The sequence below is a fragment of the Euleptes europaea genome, chromosome 5 (assembly GCF_029931775.1).
Source record: "Euleptes europaea isolate rEulEur1 chromosome 5, rEulEur1.hap1, whole genome shotgun sequence".
NCBI lineage: Eukaryota > Metazoa > Chordata > Lepidosauria > Squamata > Sphaerodactylidae > Euleptes > Euleptes europaea.
In genome coordinates, this window is record NC_079316.1 from 44618879 (window position 1) to 44643497 (window position 24619).

Sequence of the window (24619 nt, forward strand, 5' to 3'; positions counted from 1 at the left end):
GGTGTCTTGGCGGACGAGAAGGGGCAGGCGGATGGGGGCAGGAGGGGGGGCTGTCTCTGTGGTTTGGGGCTTAGGGCAATGGGTGTGCGAAGGGAAGGAGGGCCGGTTTGTTTTTCTGGAGGCGCTTGAACTGGGAGAGGGCTCGTCAGAAGTCTCTGGGGCTGGCGGAGAGGGCCGTTCTGTGTGTGGGGGAGCGAGGCTGCCGTGGGTCAGTTCCGGGGGTGGGGGTGGGGGTCAGACGTGCTGCCTTATAAAGGTGAAAGCTGTGGCGGGAGCCGGGCAAATGTATCTGGCCTCTCACTCTCCTTTTATTAATACAGACGAACGCCTTGGGTTTTAATTCTGTACTCGCTGGCCAAGCCAGCGTGTTCGTGTCGTCGTGGCAAAGCAGCCAACGGGCTTGGAGACCAAAGTCTCACCACCTGGGGCCTTGTCTTGATAAAACTTTATCCCTAGCGAATTTCAGTAAGTTGATAAAAAAAACGCAAGAATGTGGGGACGTTCCAGCGAGACTCGAATGCTTGTCTGATATGGTTAATTCGTGTTAAGTAGTTTCAGTGGATTGTGTGTAGGAGCATATATAAGAGAGGAGGTTGGCTAACATGATGTGATATCAATATTTTGCCTGTCAGAGTGCTGCTGATGGTGTGGAAACGTCTCCACAGGAATGACAAGCAATCCAATAGGGCATGGGATGACTTTGTCATTCCCAGTTCACTCCCTGGTTTTCTTGGCAGGTTTACGTATGTATATATAGTACTTGCTAGAACAGGTGTTGGCTCATATATATATATATATATATATATATATATATATATATATATATATATATATATATATATATATATATATATATAAGAGACAACTATGAAATAAGTATGTACTTATAAATAACTCTTGGAGTGTACTACAGTGTAATAAGTCTATGACAGACTGAGCTGCTATTGCAAGGCCCAAATGGATCACTAATACTTGATGCAGCACAACTTTCCTTTTGTTTTCATGTAGATTATTAACTTCGGCATGATGCTCACAAGCAGTTCTGAATTGTGTCTGATCATTCACACTGATTCTTCTTGTAGAAGAAGCTTTCTCTGGTTTCAGGCCTTAATTATTGGTCCTTTATTGCACTGTGTTGCCTTTCCTTCAAGGTGTTTGTTCTCAGTAGTTTCTCTACCTCACGAAGCAGAATAGGCTGAAATGTCTGGTGAGGTTTACAGATGAGTGGACAGATGCTGGGTTTATTACATTCAAAACTCTGGCTATATGGATTTCTTTTTAGAATTCTTGCTTTTTGATCATTACGTACCCTTTTACTCATCTAAATGGGTATCTTTCTGCCTCCAAATAATTCTTCTGCTATTTGGATTTCATTTCAGTCATGTTTTGCAACACTTACATGTTGGGGCACATCTTCATACACAGTTATTAACCTACAGTTTAGTCTGAGAAATGGTGTTATGATGCCACTCTGTTTTAACATGGGTTACAAAAGATCAGTTGCCTATGAAGTTGCTGTTGAAGCAGTTAAGTCATGGTTCAGTAATTGGGGATGAGTCATAAATGCTGGCTTTATTGAAGCACTGAGTGCCATATATTGCTCTGATCTTGACAAATACTACCTTTGTTTATAAAAAAAAACAAGGCTTTCATGTTGTTGAGTCTCTACTCTGTCCATTTTAGGTGTGAAAGTTACAGGACAGGTAGAACAAGGGTGTATGGGTTTTCTCATGTTGGCTTGGTGGTTGATAGCCAGGGTCTAGAATTAAGTACTGTTTTTAAGAGAATGATGGTAGTTTGTCATTATGATGATTTTTAATCCTTATTGTCCTATTCCATGGATAGTACTGGCTGTGCTAGGGTGTGTAATACAAATATTTTCTGCTTCCGTCAGTGAAAATAATAGTGTTTTGAGTTACATGACTGAATTGCTACTACTGTATATTTACCACCAAGTATGTGCCACTGAGTCTTATATTTTGTGGAGACACTTTCTCAGAGTTCTTTTTTTTCTTATTTATTAATTAAAATAGTTATACCCCACCTTTCCCCCATGGCACAAGGCAGCTTACAGATTTAAAACATGCAAAATAGAATAAAAACCTAAATAAGCCTCTTTAAAATGCCTGCAGTGTACACACCATTCAAAGCTTTCACAAATAAAATGGCCTTAAGCATCTCCTAAAATTGCTGGAAGTGGTGTTCCCATCACCTTTTCAGGGAGTCCATACATTATGGTAAGAGCTATGATTTTAAAAAAAATATATCTCAGGCTATGGTCAATTCCAGAGGTTGTACCTCATGACTTGCCATGGTTATTTGGCATGCCTTACTCTCAGTTTCAAAGTGATCTGGGTGCTTCAGAATACCCTTTTACTTGATTATGAACTTGCTTTGTGATGTGGGTGAGGAAAACATTGGCTACACTTTTATGTATTTAGGTCAGTGGTACTTTATATCATACAAAGTACAAAACAGACAGTTTTCATAGTTCTCTACAGAGAGTGAGGAATGGGCAGTGTAAGAAGATCACCAAGATAGTCAGCAGAGTAGCATGACTGGAACTGATTATTATTTCTGGAGACAGGGTTTCCTTGCAGTGTGCATGTCTTGAACCCCAAAGGAAGTCTCGTGACTTACCCTTACTAAATGCTGTATATAAAGTATCTGCTTGATGTAAGTTTTCATCTTAAATGTTCTACCTTTTAATGCTTTTTAAAAATTCCAACCAACCATGAAGGGTAAAAATATAGCATTTTCAATAGTAATAGAAAGTACATTTTTAGAAGATATTAGATGCATCAGAATGCTCGTGATTGGTTGCAATCTCATAATCTCATGCCATCCAAGGACATAAGCAAAATAAAATAAGGCCTGTTTTCAACCCTAGAATGCAACATGGGACCCACTTTTAATTTTTACTTTACATACCGGTCTTTTTTTCTCACTTTCTCTCCCCCCGATCTCATGTTTATCATTTCTTTAAAAGGCTGAAACAAAAAATGCTATGAGTGATTTTGGTGTAATCTGCTTTAGGTCATGTGATAACTCAATTGAGCATCAGGACTGACCAGTTAAAGGGTTCCAGTAGAATACATACAGTCACACTAGTTGCCTCCAGTAAACAGCTGAATTCTAGTGACATGGGTGGAGGGGTTCTTTGACTTGGCATGCAATGAATGGAAGATTTGGTTGGGCATGGAGTGATATGTGAGTGATGCTATTCGTAACTCGGTAGCTAGTCATTTATGATGAGGCAAGCTCACTCTAGAGTTATCCGCAGATGCAGGGAAATAAGGAGCAGAGCATGGAATGATGAGCCGTTAAGTCTGCTAGACCAGAATTCTGATTTCCTGCTTGGGGAACTGACGAATGCAGTAGGAAGGTTGAAGGGACAGAGATTCTAGATATCTAAAGAACAAATGGAACAAGAAGAGGCCAATGCTTAAGCGGGCCTCCATTCTATGTAATCAAGAAAAAGAAGATAGAAGGACTGGAGTGTGGTGTAAACCTGAAAGCACTAGTTGAGAAGACCTCTCACTCCTTGTCTTCATCTTGCTGGCCCTCATTCTCACAGCTGCTTAGATGTAGCCCAGAAACTAGATGTGAGTAGGCGTGAGTATGTGAATTGCAATTCACTTGTTCGTGGTGCACCTAAAGCGCAATGTTGACTGAAACCTCTGCTGAAAACTTGAAGAAAGTGGTGCTTTCTGTAGGAAATCTGTTCATGCTGACTCTTGATTTGAGGGGAAAAAAGAGGTGGAACCATCTGATGATTAAAGAGGCTGAATGATGGTTTTAAACGAAACCAAAAGTTTGTGCCCAAAATAAGTGATAAGGATTAAGGGCACTGGTTTGGATCCGGCATAACATTTATCCATTTTCAAGGATTGCCATCTGCAGAGTGCAACTTCTCTGCCTTCCCCTTCATGCTGCCAGCCAAAATGCCCCCAACATGCTGTTCTTGGGTGTCCTTTGTCCCCCAGAAATAGCTTGGGGGTGGAGTTGCTGTGAGAGGGGGTAACTAGCTGCTAGCTGATGTAAGCTTTCACTCATACATGTGAAAGCCTATACATTTTTTTCCTTTGGTGTGAAAAAGATTGAGTTCAAGCCTGTGTTATACTTGATCGGCTGATTTTTCTTTTCTGCTGAAGGCTGATGCTGACAAAAGAGTTTTGGCCACGCGTTTTTAGTACTGATGGTGCATTTATGACTCTTGCATCACCATAATTTTCTAAAGCAAACAACCTTGCAACATTTGTATTTTACATGGGACAGAAACCCTAAACGGAGCCTGTGACTTATACTATGTATGTTTTATTTTTGAACAGCTACTCTAACGTATGATACTCTCAGGTTTGAGTATGAAGACTTCCCAGAGACCAAAGAGCCTGTTTGGATACTGGGGAGAAAATATAGTGTATTAACAGGTATTTTGCCAATATATGAACTTCAGCTGATTTTCTTGAACATTAACCTTGTTATCCCACCTCTTCTCTTTGTGGACTTTTGGCAAGGGGGGTATATGAGTGCATGTGTAGTCTTGAGTTTTGCCCTTGATATTTTGCCCCTGTCTTTCCTCTTTCTCAACCTAACAATTTCCATGTGCTCCAACAGAATATTAGAAACGGTTGTCATTCTTCAGCTATGATGCCTATATGTGTTAAGTGCCGTCAAGTCACTTCTGACTCATGGCGACCCTATGAATCAATGTCCTCCAAAATGCCCTATTGTTAACAGCCTTGCTCAGGTCTTGCAAACTGAAGGCTGTGGTAGGATGCCCTTATTTTCCATTTACCTTTATAATGTCCATGCAATGGTTAATTTTTTTTCTTCTTGCCAGCCATGTCTTGATTTTCTTGTTGTGCAGTCTTGTTGTCAAATGTGGGATTTTGTTTTCAGGTTCTTTAAGCTGTTCTTTTACTATTCATTTTGTTTGACGTTTACTGTTCTAACTTTAGAATGCTGTTCCTTTTCTTGGAAGTTTTATACTGTTGCTAGTGGTTTATGGCGGCATTCAGATGTCCAATTTAACCACAGTTAAACAGAAATGTGCACAAGCTACCTGACTTGTTCAGCGCTTGTGTACATGCCTGGCTCCTCCCTCTGTGCCTCTTCTCTCAACGCATGATGAACAAATGGTGGTTTAATTCAGCTAACTCCTGGTACCCATGATGTACAAGTGCAGGTGCTTGGCTTAACTAGATTTATTCCCCCCCTCCCCTTGTGTCAGTGTTCCAAAACAGGATTTAATCCTGGCATAGGATCCCAGTTAGTGAAAGGAAAACTACTTCTAGTTAATTTGTTGACCTGCACTCACCTGTCTGGTTAGTTTTATATCACCATCCCTTCATCAAGCCCTGCATGAGAAAGGGGTGGGGAGAGAAGGGTAGCCAGAGGTATACACAAGCCCAGCACAAGCTGGATTTATTCACATTTTTATTAAATAAGACATCTGAATGCTGCCTATATTTTGTATTTGTTGTAAGCCATCCAATCTTTTAAACGGTGAAGATAAAAATCTTTTTGACTATATGATTGTTTTGGTTTGTTCGTACCATACTCTTTTTCTAGTCTACAGTTCAGATACTTGATATGTATATAAGACAAAGGGAGCTTTGACTCTCTAAAGCTTGTATCCCGAAAATCTTGTTGATCATTAAGGTGCTACTGGGCTAGAATCTAGGTCTAGATATGTATAGTTATTGTGGGATACCTTCTAGTCCTAATGGCTTGACATTAACTTAGTGTCAGCATCACTGAGTCTGCTTATGTTTAACTCAGCATAGTGACATTTGCTGGAAGTATACTGACATGCCTTATTTTTTTATTTTTGTAGAGAAAGAAGAGATCTTGTTAGATGTGACTTCTCGTCTTTGGTTCACATACAGAAAAAACTTTCCTGCCATTGGTAAGAAAAGTTAATTTCCTAGGTTATGCTGAAAATGAGGTTGTTTCTTAGTGACTGGTTTCCTCACAGCCTAGTGAAACCAATGACTATCTTATGCTGGATAGTGCCATCAGAATCTGGTACACCCACTTTTTTCATTTCAGGTACAAATCACTTGTTTAACTATCTAGGTTCCAGAGAGTGAGTAAACATCTCGGGTCTCTTGCTGACATCTGATTATATTCCCAGGAAGGAAAGGGAATATCCTCCCATTTTGTAAGAAACACTAAAAAAATACAGAAATTACAGACCACAAGATAAACTTGACCTCTGTGTACCCTTTGGAAGCTTATTTCTATATTATTCATTGTGAAAATGTACATTCTACCTCTTCAGAGGCCTGCTTGAGGCAGCTCACAGGATTAAAAAAATCAGTACAATAAAATAAAGTAACAGCATACCAATATTAACTCAAGCTATAAAATGGCCTTCAGACTAGAGGCAGACCATAAAAACAGCTAAAAATATTTAACCCTTCATTTAAAAGCATAGGTAAAGATAAATGTTTTGGGTTAGTGCCTAAAGGACAATAAAGCAGACACCAGGAAAGCCTCATGGGGAGGTCAACCAAAGGTTGCCATCACCAACTGTCTCTGGTTCACCCACTTCACTTCTGCAGATTGGGCCTCAGAGAGCAGGGCTTGGGTGGGCTGGTGTCCTGATCCACCACCCCCTCCCCTAGGGTTGCCAGGTCCTTCTTTGCACCTGGCAGCAGGTTTTTGGGGTGGAGCCTAAGGGGGGCGTGGTTTGGGGAGGGACTTCAGTGCTATAGAGTCCAATTGCCAAAGCGGACACTTTCTCCAGGTGAACTGATCTCTATTGGCTGGAGATCAGTTGTAATAGCAGGAGATCTCCAGCTAGTACCTGGTGGTTGACAACCCTCCTCTCCCATCTGTGCATACCTAGGAGGCTGTGTGTGTGAGAGAGTGAGAGAGAGAGAGGACTTGAACTCACTAGCCCCTTCTTTCCTATCTTTTGGGTAGAATTCTGCCACCACTCAAACCTATCTACCCTTTCCTTCTTCCAGCCCACTTTCTTAGTTTCTCTCATTTGTTCCAGGTGTTTTCTGAGACATAACATTTTGGCTTTTGCCTTCAAATTTATTGCTGTGGTTAGATGTCAGAATAGGCACTAGGAGCTACGGTGGTCGTTTCAGGAAAGGTGAGGTTAGCACCAATTCTTAGATAAGTGACATCTACTGTATAACAGTGGAGGGAAAGTTTACATTTAAATATTTGTACAAGTGTATGTTTTGCTGGCCCACTTAAGGCTGGGAAGGTTTCAGACCCCATATCTATCTCATTTCTAGTGACTCAGGATGGGTGGGCTCTCTGCTGGAAATACTTCCGAGTCTGAAAGACTGCAGTCAGCTGAACTGAATGTCTGCCAACAGGTTGCTCAAGCTTTTTTGGGTTTAACGCATGGCCAATTTGTCTCACCTTTGTGCCTTAAAAGTAGCGAATTCTCATGGTCTAAACGCATGACCATCCGAGGGCAGCGCATCGGACCCACCTTAGGCGCGATTTAAGCAAAAAAAAACTGGGTTAAGCAATCCCTGGTTTCTAGCGATCTTTTCGGTGCTAAACCGCTACTTTTTTTTATTTCGCTACATTACCGGAACGCCGGCGTGCGTGTAATCACATGACTAGCCCACTACTAACCTCCTTTTGTTCAAGCTCCCAGCCCCGACAAACAGCTGAGCTGCGGGTGAGCAAGGGCGGGGCGGGTGTGAGCCGCGCTGCTGGCTAGGAAGGGAAGTGACGTGACGGGGAAGGAGAGCTCCTTTTATGGACTTCCCGGGGGAGGGCAGAGGGTGGAAGGGGCGGAGCTTCTCTGGCCTGAAGAGTAGCCAGGGAGGAAGCAGGCTGTGACCCAGGCTGGCTGAGCATAGAGCCACCCGGGTAGCCTCCAAGGGAGAGGAAAGCTCAGACTCTCCCTCAGACTGGTCTGAGGCTGAAGAGGCGCCTCAAGCCCCGACCCTCTCCAGGCCAGACAGACCCCCCGCGACCAGCCCTGTGGGGGGGGGGTGCTTCACACCATCACGATGGTATACCGGAACGCTGGTGTCCCAAGGAAAAAAAGGGGGAGAATCGGCCTTTGATTGGATAACCCCTCAGCCAATCCTTGGGCAATGACACGGCGGTCACTCCACTACTATCCCACATTATATGGGTGGCTCAAACGCACAGGGAGCCTCCAGCAGCTACTTGCTTCTGACTTATAGTGGGCTGGACTAGCGTCATGCGTTTGGCTATCCTGTCTCGGAATAAAATATTGTGAGATAAGGGAGGAGCGAACCAAGAACATTCTGCCCATGTGTTAATCCCCTTTGTTGTGATTGCTGAACTGTGGGTTCCAAGAAGGATACATAGATCCATTGTTTCCCCAACTTGTGACACATGGAATGCTTGTGATCTGCAATAGTTATTTATGTAGAAAAGGTTTTTTGCTTTCCTCTGTTTTTTCTTTCTGCCTCCAGTCTATTAATCTGGAGAATAGACAGCAGTAATGAGATGGGGACGAGCAAAGAGCTAACAATGCCAAAGTCTGGTTTCTAGGTACTCCTTCTCATATTCAGGAATATCATAACCTTATTTACCTTGAGGCACACTTACTATAGGTTGATATCTTTATTTTCTTTCTGGCTGCAGGGGGAACAGGCCCTACATCTGACACTGGTTGGGGCTGCATGCTAAGGTGCGGCCAGATGATCTTTGCTCAGGCCTTGGTCTGCAGACATTTAGGCAGAGGTAAGTCAAATACAAATAATAATGATGTGGAGGGGATATGGGCTTGTATCCAGCCTAAAATTGTCACGGGTGCAAGAAGGGGGTGGAATTTTTGCCAATTCCACCCCTCCCACTGCAGCCCAAAATGCCCCCCCCCCATAATGCTGCTCCTGGGGGACAGGGGAACCCCAGGAATGCCTTGGGGAAATTGGAGGTACTAGGTGGGTTCCAAGCCTCTACGCTATAGTGTGTAAAGATACTATAATGTCCTTTAAAATTATTTTGGCTATCTGTTAATTGAACTGATTGATAAATTAGACCTACCAAAAAATATTCCAGCTGTCCTTTGGTAACACCCCTTTTTTCCAAAACATATATTCAGGCTTGAATTGGATAAAGGTGCAATTCTCAAGGGCTGTATTAACCACTAGAATTACTTTTATCTTTGTATCCACTTACTTATTTCTTACATTATGTATTATTGTTATGGTTAAGCTCAAGACCTTTGGTCAAAGGAGCTAGTAAATAAATGGAATGGAAGCTTATTTCTTACAGTGCAAGGTGTGTTTTGAGCCTGGGAGAACAGAATTGAAATTTGGGGTTGGGCTGTGGTTCAATTGGAGATCATCTGCTTTGCATGTGGAAGGTCCCAGCTTCAGTCCTGACATCTCCTGTTAAAAGGGTCATGTAGTAGGTGATGAGAAAGATGTCTGCCATTCAGAGTAGACAGTATTGATCTTGATAGATCAGTGGTCTGACTCATTATCAGGCAGCTTCATGCATATATGTATATGAAATTATGTTATTGATAGTGACATGATGAGAATGTAGGTAAGCATTACAGTAAATTAAGGTAAGGTAGTTCAATTAATCTTCCCATGTTTTCTTATTAGACAGATAGGACTGGAAGAGAAGACCGTAGGGTTTTTTTTTTTTAAGTATATGTACTTATACTTTACCCTGACCTGGATAGCCCAGGCTAGCCCAATTTCACCAGAGCTTGGAAGCTAAACAGGTCACCCCGATCAGTATTTGGATGGGAGACCACCAAGAAATACCAGGGTTGCTATGCAGATGCAGGCAATGGCAAACTACTTCTGAACATCTCTTGCATTTCAAAGCCTATTGGGTCACCATAGGTCAGCTGCAACTTGACAGCAAAAAACAAACTTTTATTTCTTGCTTAGTTTGGGATTATACTCTTGATTACTCTACTTCCTTCATATTATATAAATATAGAACAGTAAAATTATCCCACACTTGATCACTACTTCAAATAGTGATATTAAATATTTTGTTTTCACAAAACCCCAAAATTATCTCCTATTTATGAGCCCACAGAGAAAATAAATAACTGACAAAGTTGGGAATATTGATTAAAACATCATATTTTGTGTCTCAGATTGGAGGTGGATGAAAGGGAAGAAGCAAACAGATAACTATTACAATGTTCTTAATGCTTTCATCGACAAAAAAGACAGCTACTATTCAATCCACCAAATAGGTAAGATGGTCACCTGCATCAAGTTCCTTCAAGTGTGTCTCTTGAATATTGCCATGTTAGCAGGTGGTGGTTTCTTTTGTTAATTGCATCCTACTTATAACACATAATTCCTATGTGGTAAGAATGAAGACTGTTAGGGTGGTAAGCTGGTACATATGTACATCTGTCACTGTTGTAAATTAACAAAACAGTATGTGTTGTTTAAAAAGAGGCTGATATATAGAAAGAGAACAGAAAACATGTCGACTCAGATTTCATGTTTTATTAAACAGTAATGTACCAACAGGCTGTTTTAGAATAAAATTCTACAGTGATATTTTACCCAACTGTATTTTTCGGTTTTATTTATAGCCCTTGTGGACAACAATAGAGTCCATGAAGTTAGTCAAGGGCTAGCAATTTTATTCTGTAGAGCAGAATACTTGCAATAAACTCCATCTTCAATATTCATTTTGTTGTAACAGTAAAAATAAGCATGTCTACCTTGCAGAATGTCATGTGAAGCACAATGTAAACTTTTCTTAATCCTCTCCTCCTTAAGCACTGTTCATTTGGTTTTACAGAATTGATGGAGAGTGCACACAGAACTAGTAGGGGTATTTATGAAGTTCAGAATGAGCTTTAAGTGAAGTTATGGATTTATTAGGATATGTCTTTTGTTATAGCCCAGATGGGAGTTGGAGAAGGAAAATCCATAGGCCAATGGTATGGACCAAACACAGTTGCACAAGTACTCAAGTAAGTGCTTAATACTTTCTGGCTTTTTTTCCCCTAGCCCATAAAACTGCTAGTAGCCACTCATGCAAAGCAAATGAAAAGGTTGTCTTTTCTCCATCGTTGCAGTTTTCCTCTGGTCACGAGAGATCAGATCTGTCTGCACAGCTTCCCTATCTTCCTTTCTAATGAGATTCCCCATCCTCCTTCTTAATGAGATGAACTCCAAAAAGTGAAACTGATTCATACATTTTAGGCCTTCTTGGATACCATCTCTTGTTTGGGATGTTAGAGATGTAAAGGTTCTCAGGCATCTGCAATAAGGATGGTGCTATGTAGGATAAACCTAGGTTTAGATGATCAGATTACTGGGTATGACCTTGAAATCTATCTATACTATCTTAATTTAATCTGATATAAAGTCAGATTGCTCAGCTTGTCTAGAACTAGGGGATGAAGTGTATGAGGGTCCTCTTTTTTGTGAACAGGTACTGAGTAGCTGACTGTTGAATGATTAATGTGATGGTGCAATGCTACATGCATTCTATATTGAGCTTCCTGTAGATCAACATAGAATTATTTTGCAGCAGGGCAGCTTGTTGTCCTCAGAACTGGCAAATAACAGTGCCAGTTCGTTAGTTTAGGAATATCCTTATTCTGCAAGCAGTGTCTAAACATCTTCAGTCTTCCAGAGGAGAAACCAGAATAATAATTTGTAATCCTGGTAGTGCAGTCCCAAGGAAACTGTCCAGTGAGTAAGTACCATGGAGTAGATTTGAGTATGATTTTGAGTAGACCTGTTTGGGATTGCACTGTCAATTCATCAGTATTCTGTTGAGCATTTCAGTTTATGAAAATTTTAGGCTGGAGAACCAGTCCTTGTTTGGGTTCTGACCAGTGCCGGATTTACGTATAAGCTAAACAAGCTATAGCTTAGGGCCCCACTCTCTTGGGCCCCCCCAAAAAATTTAAAGGAAAAAAAACCTGGATGTACATTTCCAAAATATAAGATAAAAAACAAATAAAATAAAACCTACATACAGCTACAGTGATTTGTTATGTGCAAATGGCTTTAGATACCTATTAGGTCCATAGATACCTATTAGGTCCATATAGCATATATTCAACACAAAAAACAGTGACAATTTGTTGTTGACAAAGGACAGCTGGACATATAAAGAGCCCCATTACCTTCAATAGCTTAGGGCCTTATCAAACCTAAATCCGGCCCTGGTTCTGACCTCTTTGCAGACATGGGTTTGATCCAGACTAAATTGGCAATTTCCAACAATTTCCCCTTTTGCTGCAAACCCCCTCATCACTCCTCAGAGTTCCCTGTCCCCCAAGAACACCATTTCTTAGAAGCCAGTGGGCTACCATGGGAAAGGCAATTTTCTGCCATTGGAAAACTTAGTGTGGATCCAACCCATTGCGTACACATGCTACTTGCTTAAAAGGAAATGAGTCTTTGCTTGCATTTGCTATCTGTACTCTGCAGCTAGATTCTTGGCAATGTGATCATAGCCATGCAGCTTTCTAACACTGCAGTCCTAAAGCGAGTTTTACCCTTCTAAGCCTGTTGAATTCTGCATAGGATTATACTGTAGATCTTACCAGTTTTAAATCTGTAGTGTAGTTGCAGCTGTGCCTTTCCATAGTGCTTTTGCTTCTAATTTTCCTCTGTCCCTCTCCTGTAGAAAACTTGCCACTTTTGATACATGGAGCTCCTTGGCAGTGCACATAGCCATGGATAACACTGTTGTAATGGAGGAGATTAGTAAGTAGCCCTATGTTGCTGTAGGAGTTTGTTCTGCGTCTGCTGAAAAAAAATTAACAATGCAAAACTGAAAATTGTATATTTTTCTGGAAGATACTTTAGAACCCAACTTGCCAAGTAGACCAAATGAGTACAATTGGCTTTCATGTCTCAAGACATAAAATTATGATTCCAACAGCTGAAGACCAGTAGCCTAGTTTTATTGTTTTTATTCGATCAATCATAGTTGTGGTGAAATCTGGATAAAACAAAATGTTTATGTCATAATGGTAATAATTGCATAATGGTCTGTGGGTTTTGTCTTCTTGGATATGGTATAGTCTACCCTTTCTGGCTTGAATTCTTCCTGTCTTCCTCTTATTCCTAGTTGAGATTTATTGACTGATAGTATTCAATACCTGTAAATCAAAAGAGTAAAGAAAGAAAACAAAAGAAAAAAGTCTGTGGGCTAGATCTGGCAAAAGGATCATGCATGAACTGCAGATCTTCCTGGCTTCCCCTTTTCCAAGCAATCCTTTCTGAACCCAGGAAAGTTGATTCCCAGGGCTGTGGATCCTACATGGAGTAATAGCCATGCAGATGGGGAGGGGGAAGGGGATGAAATTGCTCCCTCCTTCATCCACCATCAGACCTTTGCTCACAGAAGAGGCAGGAGGGAGCTATTTCACCCTCTTTTCCCTTCTCTACTGCAGCCTCCCGAACCACATGGCTATTACTCCACATGGATCCTGTGACCCCAGGAAGCTGAGGGAAGCCAAGAAGATCAGCATTCATTGGCACCTTCCACTGATGGATCATGTCTGACCCAACAGTAAAAATAAGCACGTCTTCCTTGCAGAATGCCATGTGACGTAACCTTAGAGTGAAGCACAATGTAAACTTTTCTTAATCCTCTCCTCCTTAAGCACTGTTCATTTGGTTTTACAGAATAGATGGAGAGTGCACAGAATTAGTAGGAGAATTTATGAAGTTTTGTGTCATCCAAGTCTCCACTAGTATATGACTTATGTATGCAGGTGTGCACTTTGAAACATTTATTGTACACCCACAGCATCTGCTCACCCATAATGACTTGTGGCCTTCCTTTGCTTGTTCAGATGAGATTTGTCTTTGTTAGCTTGAGTGTATGCACCCAAATCTGAACAACTGGGTTAACCTACTTAATGTTTTTTGTCTGCATTATTTTAAGATGCTGGTACTGTTATATTGAAACATCATTCTAGTGGAGTGTGTACATAGGGAAGAAAAAAAAAGGACAAATATGTGTGTGAAGGAATCAGTGTGTAGCAATGATTTCAAATCTCTTGCTCACTGATTTGTTATGTGTCCTAACTAGTGATCCAGTTAAGGGGTTTCAGCAGAATAGAAATGGGTGCTGTGTTTGTCCCAACAGTAGCATGCGTATTAGTATTATAGGTTATTTTGAAAACATCTGTACAACAAAATCAAGATTGTAGTCCAAAGGGGTCCTTTCATGTACATGCTTCAATATTTTGGTTGTAGACTTTCAAAAAACCCTCTGAAGTTTGCTAGAAACTGTTGGCATATAGGGGGATTTGTACAACGGGGCATGCTGGAAACTTCAAGACCCATTTTTTTTGAGCTCTCTGGATGGTTATTTAAGTCAAGAAGTGCCTGAATTTTTTGCTGAGACAGTTTCTGCTGTTGTCTTGGTAGGGAGGTTGTGCCGGTTCAACTATCCATGTCATGGGGCTTCGGCATTTCCCACTGCAGAATTGGATTTGCTGTCCAATGGGTATCCAGATGGAGCAGAGAGTACAGACAGGCTATTGCTCTGGAAACCTTTAGTACTGCTGATACCTCTTCGTCTTGGGCTCACAGACATTAATGAAGCCTATATTGAAACACTGAAGGTAGGAGGCTTGCTTCTATTCAAGTAATCTAGCTGCCTTAGCGGCCAAAATTATCTGGCGTTGTTTCCTAATGTATGCCTTTGTTATGAATGAATGAATTCATACATGGTTTATGCTTGCTTCACTGCTATTAATTATGTTTTTAGTAGTTTAGTTCCTAGAGGAAGGCAATGGTAAACCATCTCTGTTAGTCTCTTGCCTTGAAAACCATACTGGATTGCCATGAGTCAGCTGTGATTTGACAGCACTTTACACACACACGCACAGTCTAGTTCAGGAGTGTCGAACTCATTTGAGTGGAGGGCCGGATTGAACATCGATGTCTCTTGGTCGGGCTGAAGATGGGTGGCCTCTGTGGTGGGGGGGGAGTCCCCATTGGGAAGCTTCCCCTGTCACGGAGGCCAGGTCTACCCATTGGGAGGCTCAGTCGGGAGGCCAGGTCTACTGTCATGCAAACCAATGGGTAGACCTGGTTTCTGGATGGAGATGGGTTTTTCCCCCGCACAGAGGCCCGGTCTACCCATTGGTTTGCATGGCAGTAGACCTGGCCTCCTGACTGAGACCCCCCCCCCCCCCGCAGAGACCAGGTCTACCCATTGGTTTCTATGTGCATAGAAACCAATGAGTAGACCTGGCCTGCATGGGGGGGGGGGGAGAAGAAAGCAGCAGCCTGACTGTGCCCGGGAGAGGGGGTGGTGGCGGGGAAAGCGAGCCTGGCCCTCTCTGGGGCCAGGATCACACGGGAGAGGGGGCAGCGGTGGGGAAAGCGAGCCTGGCCCTCTCTGGGGCCAGGATCGCATGGGAGAGGGGGGCAGCGGGGAAAGCGAGACTGGCCCTCTCCTGGGCCAGGATCGCTTGGGAGGGGGGTCGGTGGGGTGGGGAGGCTTGGCTGCGAGTCGGTGAGCAGCCCTCCGGAGGCTGGATTCGCCCCCGGGCCGCCACTTTGACACCCCTGGTCTAGTTCATGGTCCACTAGCTGGTGAAATGTATCTGAAATAGGGCTGTTGAAAAAAAAAATCGGTAAAATTCTGATTCGGCAAAATTCGGCCCGTTTTTATTTGGGAAATGCCGAAGTCTGAACTCCCCCGCTTCTGGTCCGTGCAATTCAGCATGAGATCTGGAGTTTGGGGAAAAATTCGGCCGAATAAAGCCATTAAAAACACAATCGCTCCTTTCCACGGCTCCGAGGGGGCATTTTTGGGGGTAGAGGTCCCAAATTTTCAGCATAGCTTGAGGGGACCCTTCTTGCAAGAATCCCCAAGTTTTGTAAAGATTGGGTCAGGGAGGGCTGAGATATGGGCCCCGAAGGGGTCCCCCCTCCTTAATGTGCATCTCTGACAATGGGGGTTTGCAATTAGCAGAGCTTGCCGCCCACTCCCAAGCTCCCAGCCCCGACAAACAGCTGAGCTGGGGGGAGCAAGGGTGGGGCAGGTGCGAAGAAGTTTGCAAACCATGCAAAGCAACATGTTTGCAGCCATGCAAACCATGCAAAGCAACATGTTTGAAACCATGCAAAGCAACATGTTTGCAACCATGTAAAGCAACACCTGACACCTGGGAGTTTGCAAACCATGGAAAGGGACAGAGGCAGCTAGCTATGCATAAGGAGTAGGAGGGGGTAGAATTTCCCCTTTTGCATCGGACTCAGGACCAGGCAAATGCATTCTTTAAGTCACAATTTGAAAACCAGTTTTGAGCAAACATCAAAATAGACCTAACCAAACTTATGAATGAGGGAAAACCTGAGGACACACAACTGAACCCCCCCCTCAAACCAGAGAGAGAGAGACTCAGGGATCACCCCCCCCCCCGCAGAACAGGCGAAAGCCCCCTTTGGCTTCCCCCCCACTCACAGAAACTTCTCCCTCCCCACACACACACAGACTCTGCTTCCCCCCCACACACACACCCAGGAGAAAAATTATAGAGAAAAGCCCCAAAATGGGTCTTACTGTGGATGTCTTCTGTTCCATCATCTTCGCACCTGCCCCGCCCTTGCTCCCCGCAGCTCAGCTGTTTGTTGGGGCTGGCAGCTTTGGGCGTGGGCAGCAAGCTCTGCTAATTACAAACCCCCATTGTCAGAGATGCACATTAAGGATGGGGAAGAAGACCCAGCTTGGCAACCGATAGGCCGCAGGAGAATGCTGCTTATTAACTGATGGTTATGCTGCTGCGCCGAACCCCAAATTTGCCGAATTTATTCGCCAAACACCCCAAACTCGCTGAATTTGGCTCCCCATTTTCCCGCCTTTTTTGAGTTCAGTTCCATCCGAACTAAAAACCGCCGAATCGGGAAATTCGGCTGTTTTTCGGTTCGGGACGAACCGAAAGCCCTAATCTGAAATGCATTAATTTACTTCACTGATACCTTGTCTTTCTCACCAATGGGGACCCAAAGTGGGTTACATTGGTCTCCTCTCCTGCATTTTATGCTCTGAATAAATCTGTGAGGTAGGTTAAGCTGAGTGTGTATGACTAGGCCAAGGTCACCCAGCAAGCTTCTATGGCACTGTGAGGATTTGAACTAGGGTCCAGCATTCTAACAGCTACACCACATTGGCCAAACAGGTGAAACTTTATGGCAGTCCAAACCAGCATTTGAAATATCAAGGGCAATCCTTGTTAATTATGTCTAACATAACCACTGCTGAACATAAATTTACTTTCCATGGTGGGGTGCAGGGAAGATTCCTGCTCCCAGCATTGACTGCTGCTGTAAGGGGTGGGAGGGGTGTGCTGCCTCCAGCGTTGCCCAGAGGCAGTGATTGAGACTCTGGGGTTGGCTCTTGCAGCATTGTATAGGTGACCCAAAAGTGTTGCTGCCCTGGCACTTGATGCCCTCTTATAAGAGTACCCCACAGACGTCCTTCAGGGGTGGGAGCAGGAAACCTCACTGTGCTCTGCAAACTGCTGGTGTGTAAATTTTTAAGCTACTCTTGAGTCACCTTTCTCCAGAGTTCTCAGAGTACTTTTAACCATGCTCTTTCTCAAAACTGCACTTCAGTGGCTGTCTGTGTGGAAGGTTTTTTTGTATTGAAATTGGCTATTCTGTTGCCTGTTGCTGAATGGATAGTGTGTCTATCTGTGTGTTTCTATTCTTGTATTGCTTTTTCCATTTTGGATGGGTGTTCATTTCTGCCGATTACTATACAATTCATTGTGTGACCAATGTTTTCCAGCACTGTTTTATGATGCCTCAGTCCCTAGGAGTCATTGGAGGAAAACCTAACAGTGCTCATTATTTCATTGGATATGTAGGTGAGTGTGTCAGTTGAATGTTAAGTCTTAAAGGGTGGGAATTCCATTGTATCCCTACTGAGGGAATAGCATTATATTGTGGGTATATACTGTCGCATCTTACAGCATAACTCACCACTTTAAAAAAAGATCTTATCAAAGAACAAACCTCGGTGTATCATCTTGACTTAGTCACAAGCTCTCAGAATAGGCATAGTGAGAAATAATATTGATTGACCTCTTGCGCAAACTGTGTTTCCTTTTTTCTGCTATCTCGCCCAGTCATCATCTGTCTGCAGTAGCACGGTGTAGGCATTATCTTTTCTCTTCCCATATGCAGTCTACTATTGTGTTCCCGTTATAACTTATCCTTGGCTATTTTGTCTAGATGAAGAACTAATCTACCTTGACCCACACACTACTCAGCCTGCTGTGGAGCCAACTGACAGTTGCCACATCTTTGATGAGAGTTTCCACTGCCAACATCCCCCCTGCAGAATGAGCATTGCGGAGCTCGATCCTTCTATTGCAGTGGTGAGAGGGTCTCTGTTGTTGCCTGAGTGCTCTTATCTGGAACAATCTTCCAGCCGATTCCTCTTCCCTGCAAGGTTACTGCAGCAGTGGTGTTCTTTTCTCTCCCCACCCCCTGGTCTTTGCACTCGCCCTGTCTGTTTGCCGGGGCTTTAAGGGAAGAGGGGGAGAGATTTTGAGGTTTTACATTTTATTTTTAGTTTTAACCGGGGGGGTATTTTTTATCTATTACAGTAAGCTGCTTTGAACCATTTGGAAAAGTGGGATATACATGTTTTAATAAATAAAAATATGTATGATAAGATATTCCAGTACAAATATTTTACTTTATCAATAAAGCACATAGGAAATACTCACTTTCTATTTAAAACTTGAACCACTGTCACTTCCATGTTATTAACCTTATCATTCCATGACATTACGAGCAACGCGTCTTTCCATGAATGTATTAGTCCTTGTATCTTCTTTATTTGTAATTCTATTCTGATATGTCAAATAAGGGGAGGGAAGGTGGCATGGTATAGCCTGATCTTGTCAGATTTCAGAAACTAAACAGGGTCAGGATTTGGAAGGGAGACCACCAAGGAAGACTCTGCTGAGGAAGGCAATGGCAAACCACCTCTCTTTCTTGAAGGGTCTTGAAAGCCCCTTATTGGGGTCGCCATAAGTTGGCTGCAACTTGTCAGCACTTTACACACACACAAGACGAGAGCGATTTTCCATACTCTCATAATCCAGTCCATAGCTCATAATATGGGGAGACGGGACACAGAGGATTTCCAAACAAAATGTTGCATGTTGTCTTGTATTCCCAATTCCCAAGTGTGTTTTCTTTGTGTTTGTGTGGGGGTTTCCGCACTTTGTATTCCCAGCGATGTATTAAGAGTTTGAAAATGTTGTAAAAAACATCGCTTTAAAAGGGTTTTTGGATACCACGGCTTATAAATGGTTGGAAGACGTCTTCACAGCTAAAGGGGCCAAACGAAGTGGTGAACAGTATTTTTATAACGTTTTCAAACTCTTAATACATCGCTGGGAATATAAATGCGGTAACCCCCTGAGTTAAGCCAATAAAAGCGATCTCTTTCCTTTTTACAGGGCTTCTTCTGCAACACAGAGGAAGACTTTAATGATTGGTGCCAACAAATCAAAAAGGTCTGTATGTAGCAAGTCTGTTGTGAAAACAGGACAGGACTCATCTGGGTGTCTTACAGTGTGTAAAAATGATCCTGCATTGATAGATCCCACTGGTGGAGCAGGGCAGAATGTAGCAGCTCTTATCAGTCTTTTCCACTGGGATTCTGAGCCTGCTATGCTCAGAGCTTCATGTAACATGTGCTCTGAATGTAAAATGAAGGTGTATGAAGCCATGAGAGAACCACGCTTTAAGTTTTGCCTTGAAATCTAGCAGGTTGGTTGGTTGGTCTTGAGAAGTTAGCTTCATGTTCATTTTGGAAGACTGCAAAGCAAGGAACAGAAATAAGGGCACTTATGTCACTCAGACCATTCTGAGCTGCACTGAAGCTGATGTGTAGCAGAGGGGAGGATATTGAGTTTAGAGAAGCATCAGAGCAGTTTTCTGCAGCTACTGCCTCAGTCAGTTCTTGTCCATTGCTGAGAAATGGTCATGGGCTGGGACACAATAGTGGCCTAATCATCATCAAATAAAGTATATCCACCACAACCTATCTGTAGTACATGGGAGATCAGGTAAGACTAGTGAGCCTACAAAGGCCTGAGTTGGGCAGGGTCAGTAGTCAATTGCCGTTCTGCCTTAAGTATTACGGGAGAATTAAGTGCATTCAAATAATTGGGTGCTGGTCTTTTAAAAAAGAATTACACTTATGAAATATAGTGTTGCTTAGATATGATATAAGTAGTATGTTAGTGTTTGTTCTTACACACTGTTCTTTAGGATATCCATGAACACCTTTTGGTTTCACACATTTGCATTTTTATGATGTTAGTTATCTAGCACTTTAACAAATTCAGTAAAATGTCATCACAGTAACAAGGGCTGAAATGGTCCATTCATTTTACAGGGCACATTAGCTAATTTTGGGATAATCGTGTTCACTATGAAAGCTACAATTCTACTTCCTCAGTCTTTCAAAGTAGATGGGGTTGGGGGGAGGATGCAAAAAAGTCCCAAACCCCTCAAATTAAAATCTTATTTGACTTCAGTGATGCAAATGACCGTTTCAGTTTTCCCAACTAGGAGAGTTAAAAAAACAACCAACCTGAGAGAGCAGTTGGTTAGCTGCTTAGTCATATGATTCACTCAAGTTCTGTGAGGTAGGTTTGTGTGTACTCTGTTGCTTAATTAAACAAATGTGCAGGATTTTTCTTTCTCTTTATAGTTCTTTCATTCCGCTAGTCCTGGGGAAGGGCAATCTCTTCAAGGGGCTGAAGGCTGGCCTTCTGATTGCTACAAATCTCATTTAGCAACTTGTCCAGTTTCTGAGATTTTTTCTGGGCACATTTTTTTAAACATTTCTCAATCATAATGACTAGAAACTTGAGGTGGAGAGGGGAGATGCATTTTGCATCTGGTATCCTCCATCTCAAAGAGTTGGGTGGATGTATTATTTTAAGGGCCAAACTGCAATCAGATTTCCTTTAATGCAGCCATGGAGGGCCATTAATTAAACTGAGACAACTGGGTAGGGGGAAACCTTTCACCATGCCATGTACTTGATCTAAACTCTAAAACAGAAGTAAAGATCCCACCTTGTTTGGCCCTGAAATGATCTGTACTGACAATTGAAGTCGTGACCTTAACAGTGAAGATATGGTCTTGTTCAGCAGCAACCCCTCAAATGTTATCAGATGATATACTTTAAGAAATGGTTGGTAAACATTATTTTCTCCCAACAGTTGTCATTGATCAGGGGAGCCCTGCCAATGTTTGAACTGGTAGAACATCAACCTTCACACTTCTCTAGCCCTGATGTTTTGAATCTCACTCCAGGTAAAATTTAGCTGTAGGGCTTTTAAAAGAGCTGACTAAGGATTATTTTGAGGCCTTTGGCTTTCATGTTGATCCAAACATGTAATTGTTTTGATAGCTTTAGCTTCTTCTTACAATCAGAATATATAAAGACTGAATCTAACATTGATTCTGGATGTTACCTTGAAGAGGTTAGTAGATATTTAAAAGCCCACTGAGGTTACTGTCATAACTTCAGTTTCTTTTGTGGTGAGCCGTCAGAAGCAAGCCTCGCTAGGCAATGGCATTCCGATTTCCTGGAACATAGGGTGGGGTGCTGCATTCACAGATGTGTTCACAGATATCATGTCAGAATCACATGTGGCACCTGAGCCACTGAGTGAGAATCACTGATTTAGGTAACGCATGACTAAAGGGGGTGATCACAACTTCTGCAGACATAAAGCTGTCTATAAAAGCATCTTTCTTCCCAGAAATTCTGTGGTTTCCTTTCTAATACTCTCCCTTCAACATCCATTAATGCTGCACTTAATTTTCCAGAGAAAGCAGTTTTTCCTTGAGAGCTGAAGCAAATTTGCCCTACTTGAAATCATGTTATACTTCTCTATGAATTGTGATGTTGATGTTTAATGTGGATAATTTTGTAGAAGACAGTGTTTGATGGCAAAAAATGAAACAAGCCCATGATAAGTATCTGTCCTTCAATAATATTGAGTGACTTTTATAGTAACTAATCCAGCAAACTTCCCCTTGAATAAGTAAATTACTGAAACAATTTAGGGCTGAATCCCATGGGTCAGTTCCACTGGCTGTGAAGCTTTCCCTTGGTGTAAGGAACATTCCTCTGCTGCAGAAGGCTATTAACAGTAGGACCTCTTACACCAGCAGGAGGCTTCTTGTATCACTGTTAGGGGATCAGACCCATGGGATCCAGCCCCTAATGTTGATTTCGGATTTAGAATCTAAAATCTGAGTGACGTTTAAATTCAAATTTGAACCCAAATTGAGAAATGTGACAAATGTCAGACGTGTAGTTCTAATTTCCACAGTTGTGTCTACTCAGTCTTCCATTGTCGACCAATTTCCTTAATCTTTTTCTAAAATCTTGATCCTAGAATCATGACATATTTTGCTTAAGAGGCTACATCTTAGTGTTTCCCCAACAATTTATAGGACCCCTTTTTAAAATGTATCTTAGGTTTGTTCACCTCTGATGAACAGAACTCTAACCTTCAAGTCCTGTTTCACCTTAAGTCGCTGTATCTTTTAGATTAGAAGGAACACTTATCAGAAAAGCCTCTGTAAGCAAGCAACAGCTGAATGTGTCTGTTTACACATACATCTGTTCCTGTGCTATTTGGGTAAGGGTACAAGTATAATAAAGTTTGTTTTGGCCTTCTAAATCGATTAATGAAGGAAGGGCAAACAGACTCCCGTATCACTGCTGGAGGCACTACATTTGGCCATTAATTCTAACTTCCTTCCAAATGCTTTATCAAAGGAAAAACTAAAATTTTGTGTAGCATGGATCATTTTCCACTTCAAGAAATTAATTATTTAGGGGAGTAACAGCTTTTTTAGCTTAATACAGCATTTTTATATGTCATCATTCTCCAGAATCTTACATAGTAAATATCTGTAGGTATAATGAAATCTGAAATAGGTCACCTGTCTGACCATACTTGCAGGGTTTCTCCCCTCCTTCTTGAGCAAGATTGTTTTGTGTCTGCTCTTGAAACAATGGATGAAAACACATGGTCGCTTTAGCCTTCTTTATTCTGTTTCAGCCAGGATCAAATTTTTCTGAATGCATGTTTTCACCCAACGTGCGTTTGATCCTGGCTGAAACAGGGAATAAAGGAGGCTAAAGCGACCATGCGTTTTCGCCCTCAGTTCAGTGAGTTTCATCTCTTAACACTATCCACTTGTTGATATATTCCCAGGCCCAAATTGGTGATATTTTTTTTTTTTTTTGCTTTGCAGACTCATCTGATGCAGACAGACTGGAAAGATTCTTTGATTCAGAGGATGAAGACTTTGAAATCTTATCTCTTTAAAAAAAATACCAACCATAATAAGCTAACTCTGCCAATTTGTGTTGTGGGGGGAGGGAAGCTCCTTGGAGAGCCTAGGGCTTACCAGCTTTCATAGGTGCTTGTTGACATCCCTGCCTCCCATCCACCCCCAGCATTCTGTGCAGCCTTGGAGCAGAGTTAATTTTCTGCAGTGGGATCAAGAAACGGGTCATCATTAAGGCCTTAATAGCTTTAGTTAGGCTTTCTCAGTGCAAGAGTACCTGCAGGAAATGGATGCAGCGTTTCCTAGGAGCTGAAGATTATTTTTATGCTAGCAGGCCTGAAGGCCCAACAAGAGTAATATTAAAAGCCCTTCTAAGGTGCTTGATTCTTGCAAGTTATCTCTATTATTAGGGAAATTTTACCCTATTTAGTTCTGTCTTTTTGTAGTTTGGTGTGGAAACCAGCATAAAATAATGCCAGATACCTGTCAGATTGCTGTCCCCCTAGTCCTACAGAACAAGTTCTTCATCAGTTGTGGGCCTTTCATACCTGATGGAATATACTACATGTTGCTACTCATGCTTGTTTATCTACCCTATCGTGCTTCCATGCAGACATACTCCTACTTCTGTGTTCTGAAACTGAGAACTATTCAATCTGTGGAGCTTGGGCAAGTGCTTGCTCAGTGAATCAGGCCATTCACAGCAACTCCAGAAGGATGAACTGGCACATTAGCAAGGGTTGTGGCTTTGTTAAACATAGCCAGTATTTGTTGGGTATTTTTCTATTCCATATTAAAAATATGGTGGCTGCTATTTAATAAAATGTGATGGTGGAAGCATCCATCGCACCACTTGAACTGAAAGATCCTCGGCTTCCTCCTTCGATTCCATTTTCTTGTTTTTAGATTCTGATCATGAAATCTGGAAGGCTGTACATGAATAAAAAACAAGTTGTCCTTTGATGACAAAACAATTATTTTAAACACCTGGTTTGGTTAGAGCCACAGACAGGTCCCCTGACTTTCTCAAAACGTTACACAAAGTTAACCTTTTAGTTTTGTGGTGATCTTTTGCTTGTTATCCAGATTTACGTTGTGATTCTCAACATGAGGTTTAAACACAGGGCTGCAGATTTGCCTGTCTGCCTTCTCAAAAAAGAAGCACTTGGTCAATTCTGGCGTGTTAGGAAGGTTAACTTAATCAACACCAACCTAGGATGGAAACTTGGGTTTTGTACTCTTAAACAGTTGCAGGGCTCTGCTGTTTAGCAAGAGATGCAGGGCATGGCTGGATAGGAACTACCACTACACCAAGTGTTAGCTCCATCTGTGGA

At 42.2% G+C, this 24619-nt stretch overlaps 1 protein-coding gene across 1 annotated transcript; it reads left to right on the top strand.

The window, feature by feature from the left end:
- Window positions 1–4336: 4336 nt before the first annotated feature.
- Window positions 4337–23841, top strand: ATG4B (autophagy related 4B cysteine peptidase). The gene is made up of 12 exons (XM_056849380.1): window positions 4337–4430; window positions 5840–5911; window positions 8602–8700; window positions 10082–10183; window positions 10849–10921; window positions 12595–12674; window positions 14352–14548; window positions 17728–17806; window positions 18174–18319; window positions 19415–19471; window positions 21194–21287; window positions 23250–23841. The coding sequence occupies exons 3-12, from the start codon at window positions 8640–8642 to the stop codon at window positions 23321–23323; spliced, it is 963 nt and encodes a 320-aa protein (XP_056705358.1). The 5' UTR covers window positions 4337–4430; window positions 5840–5911; window positions 8602–8639; the 3' UTR covers window positions 23324–23841.
- Window positions 23842–24619: the final 778 nt, after the last annotated feature.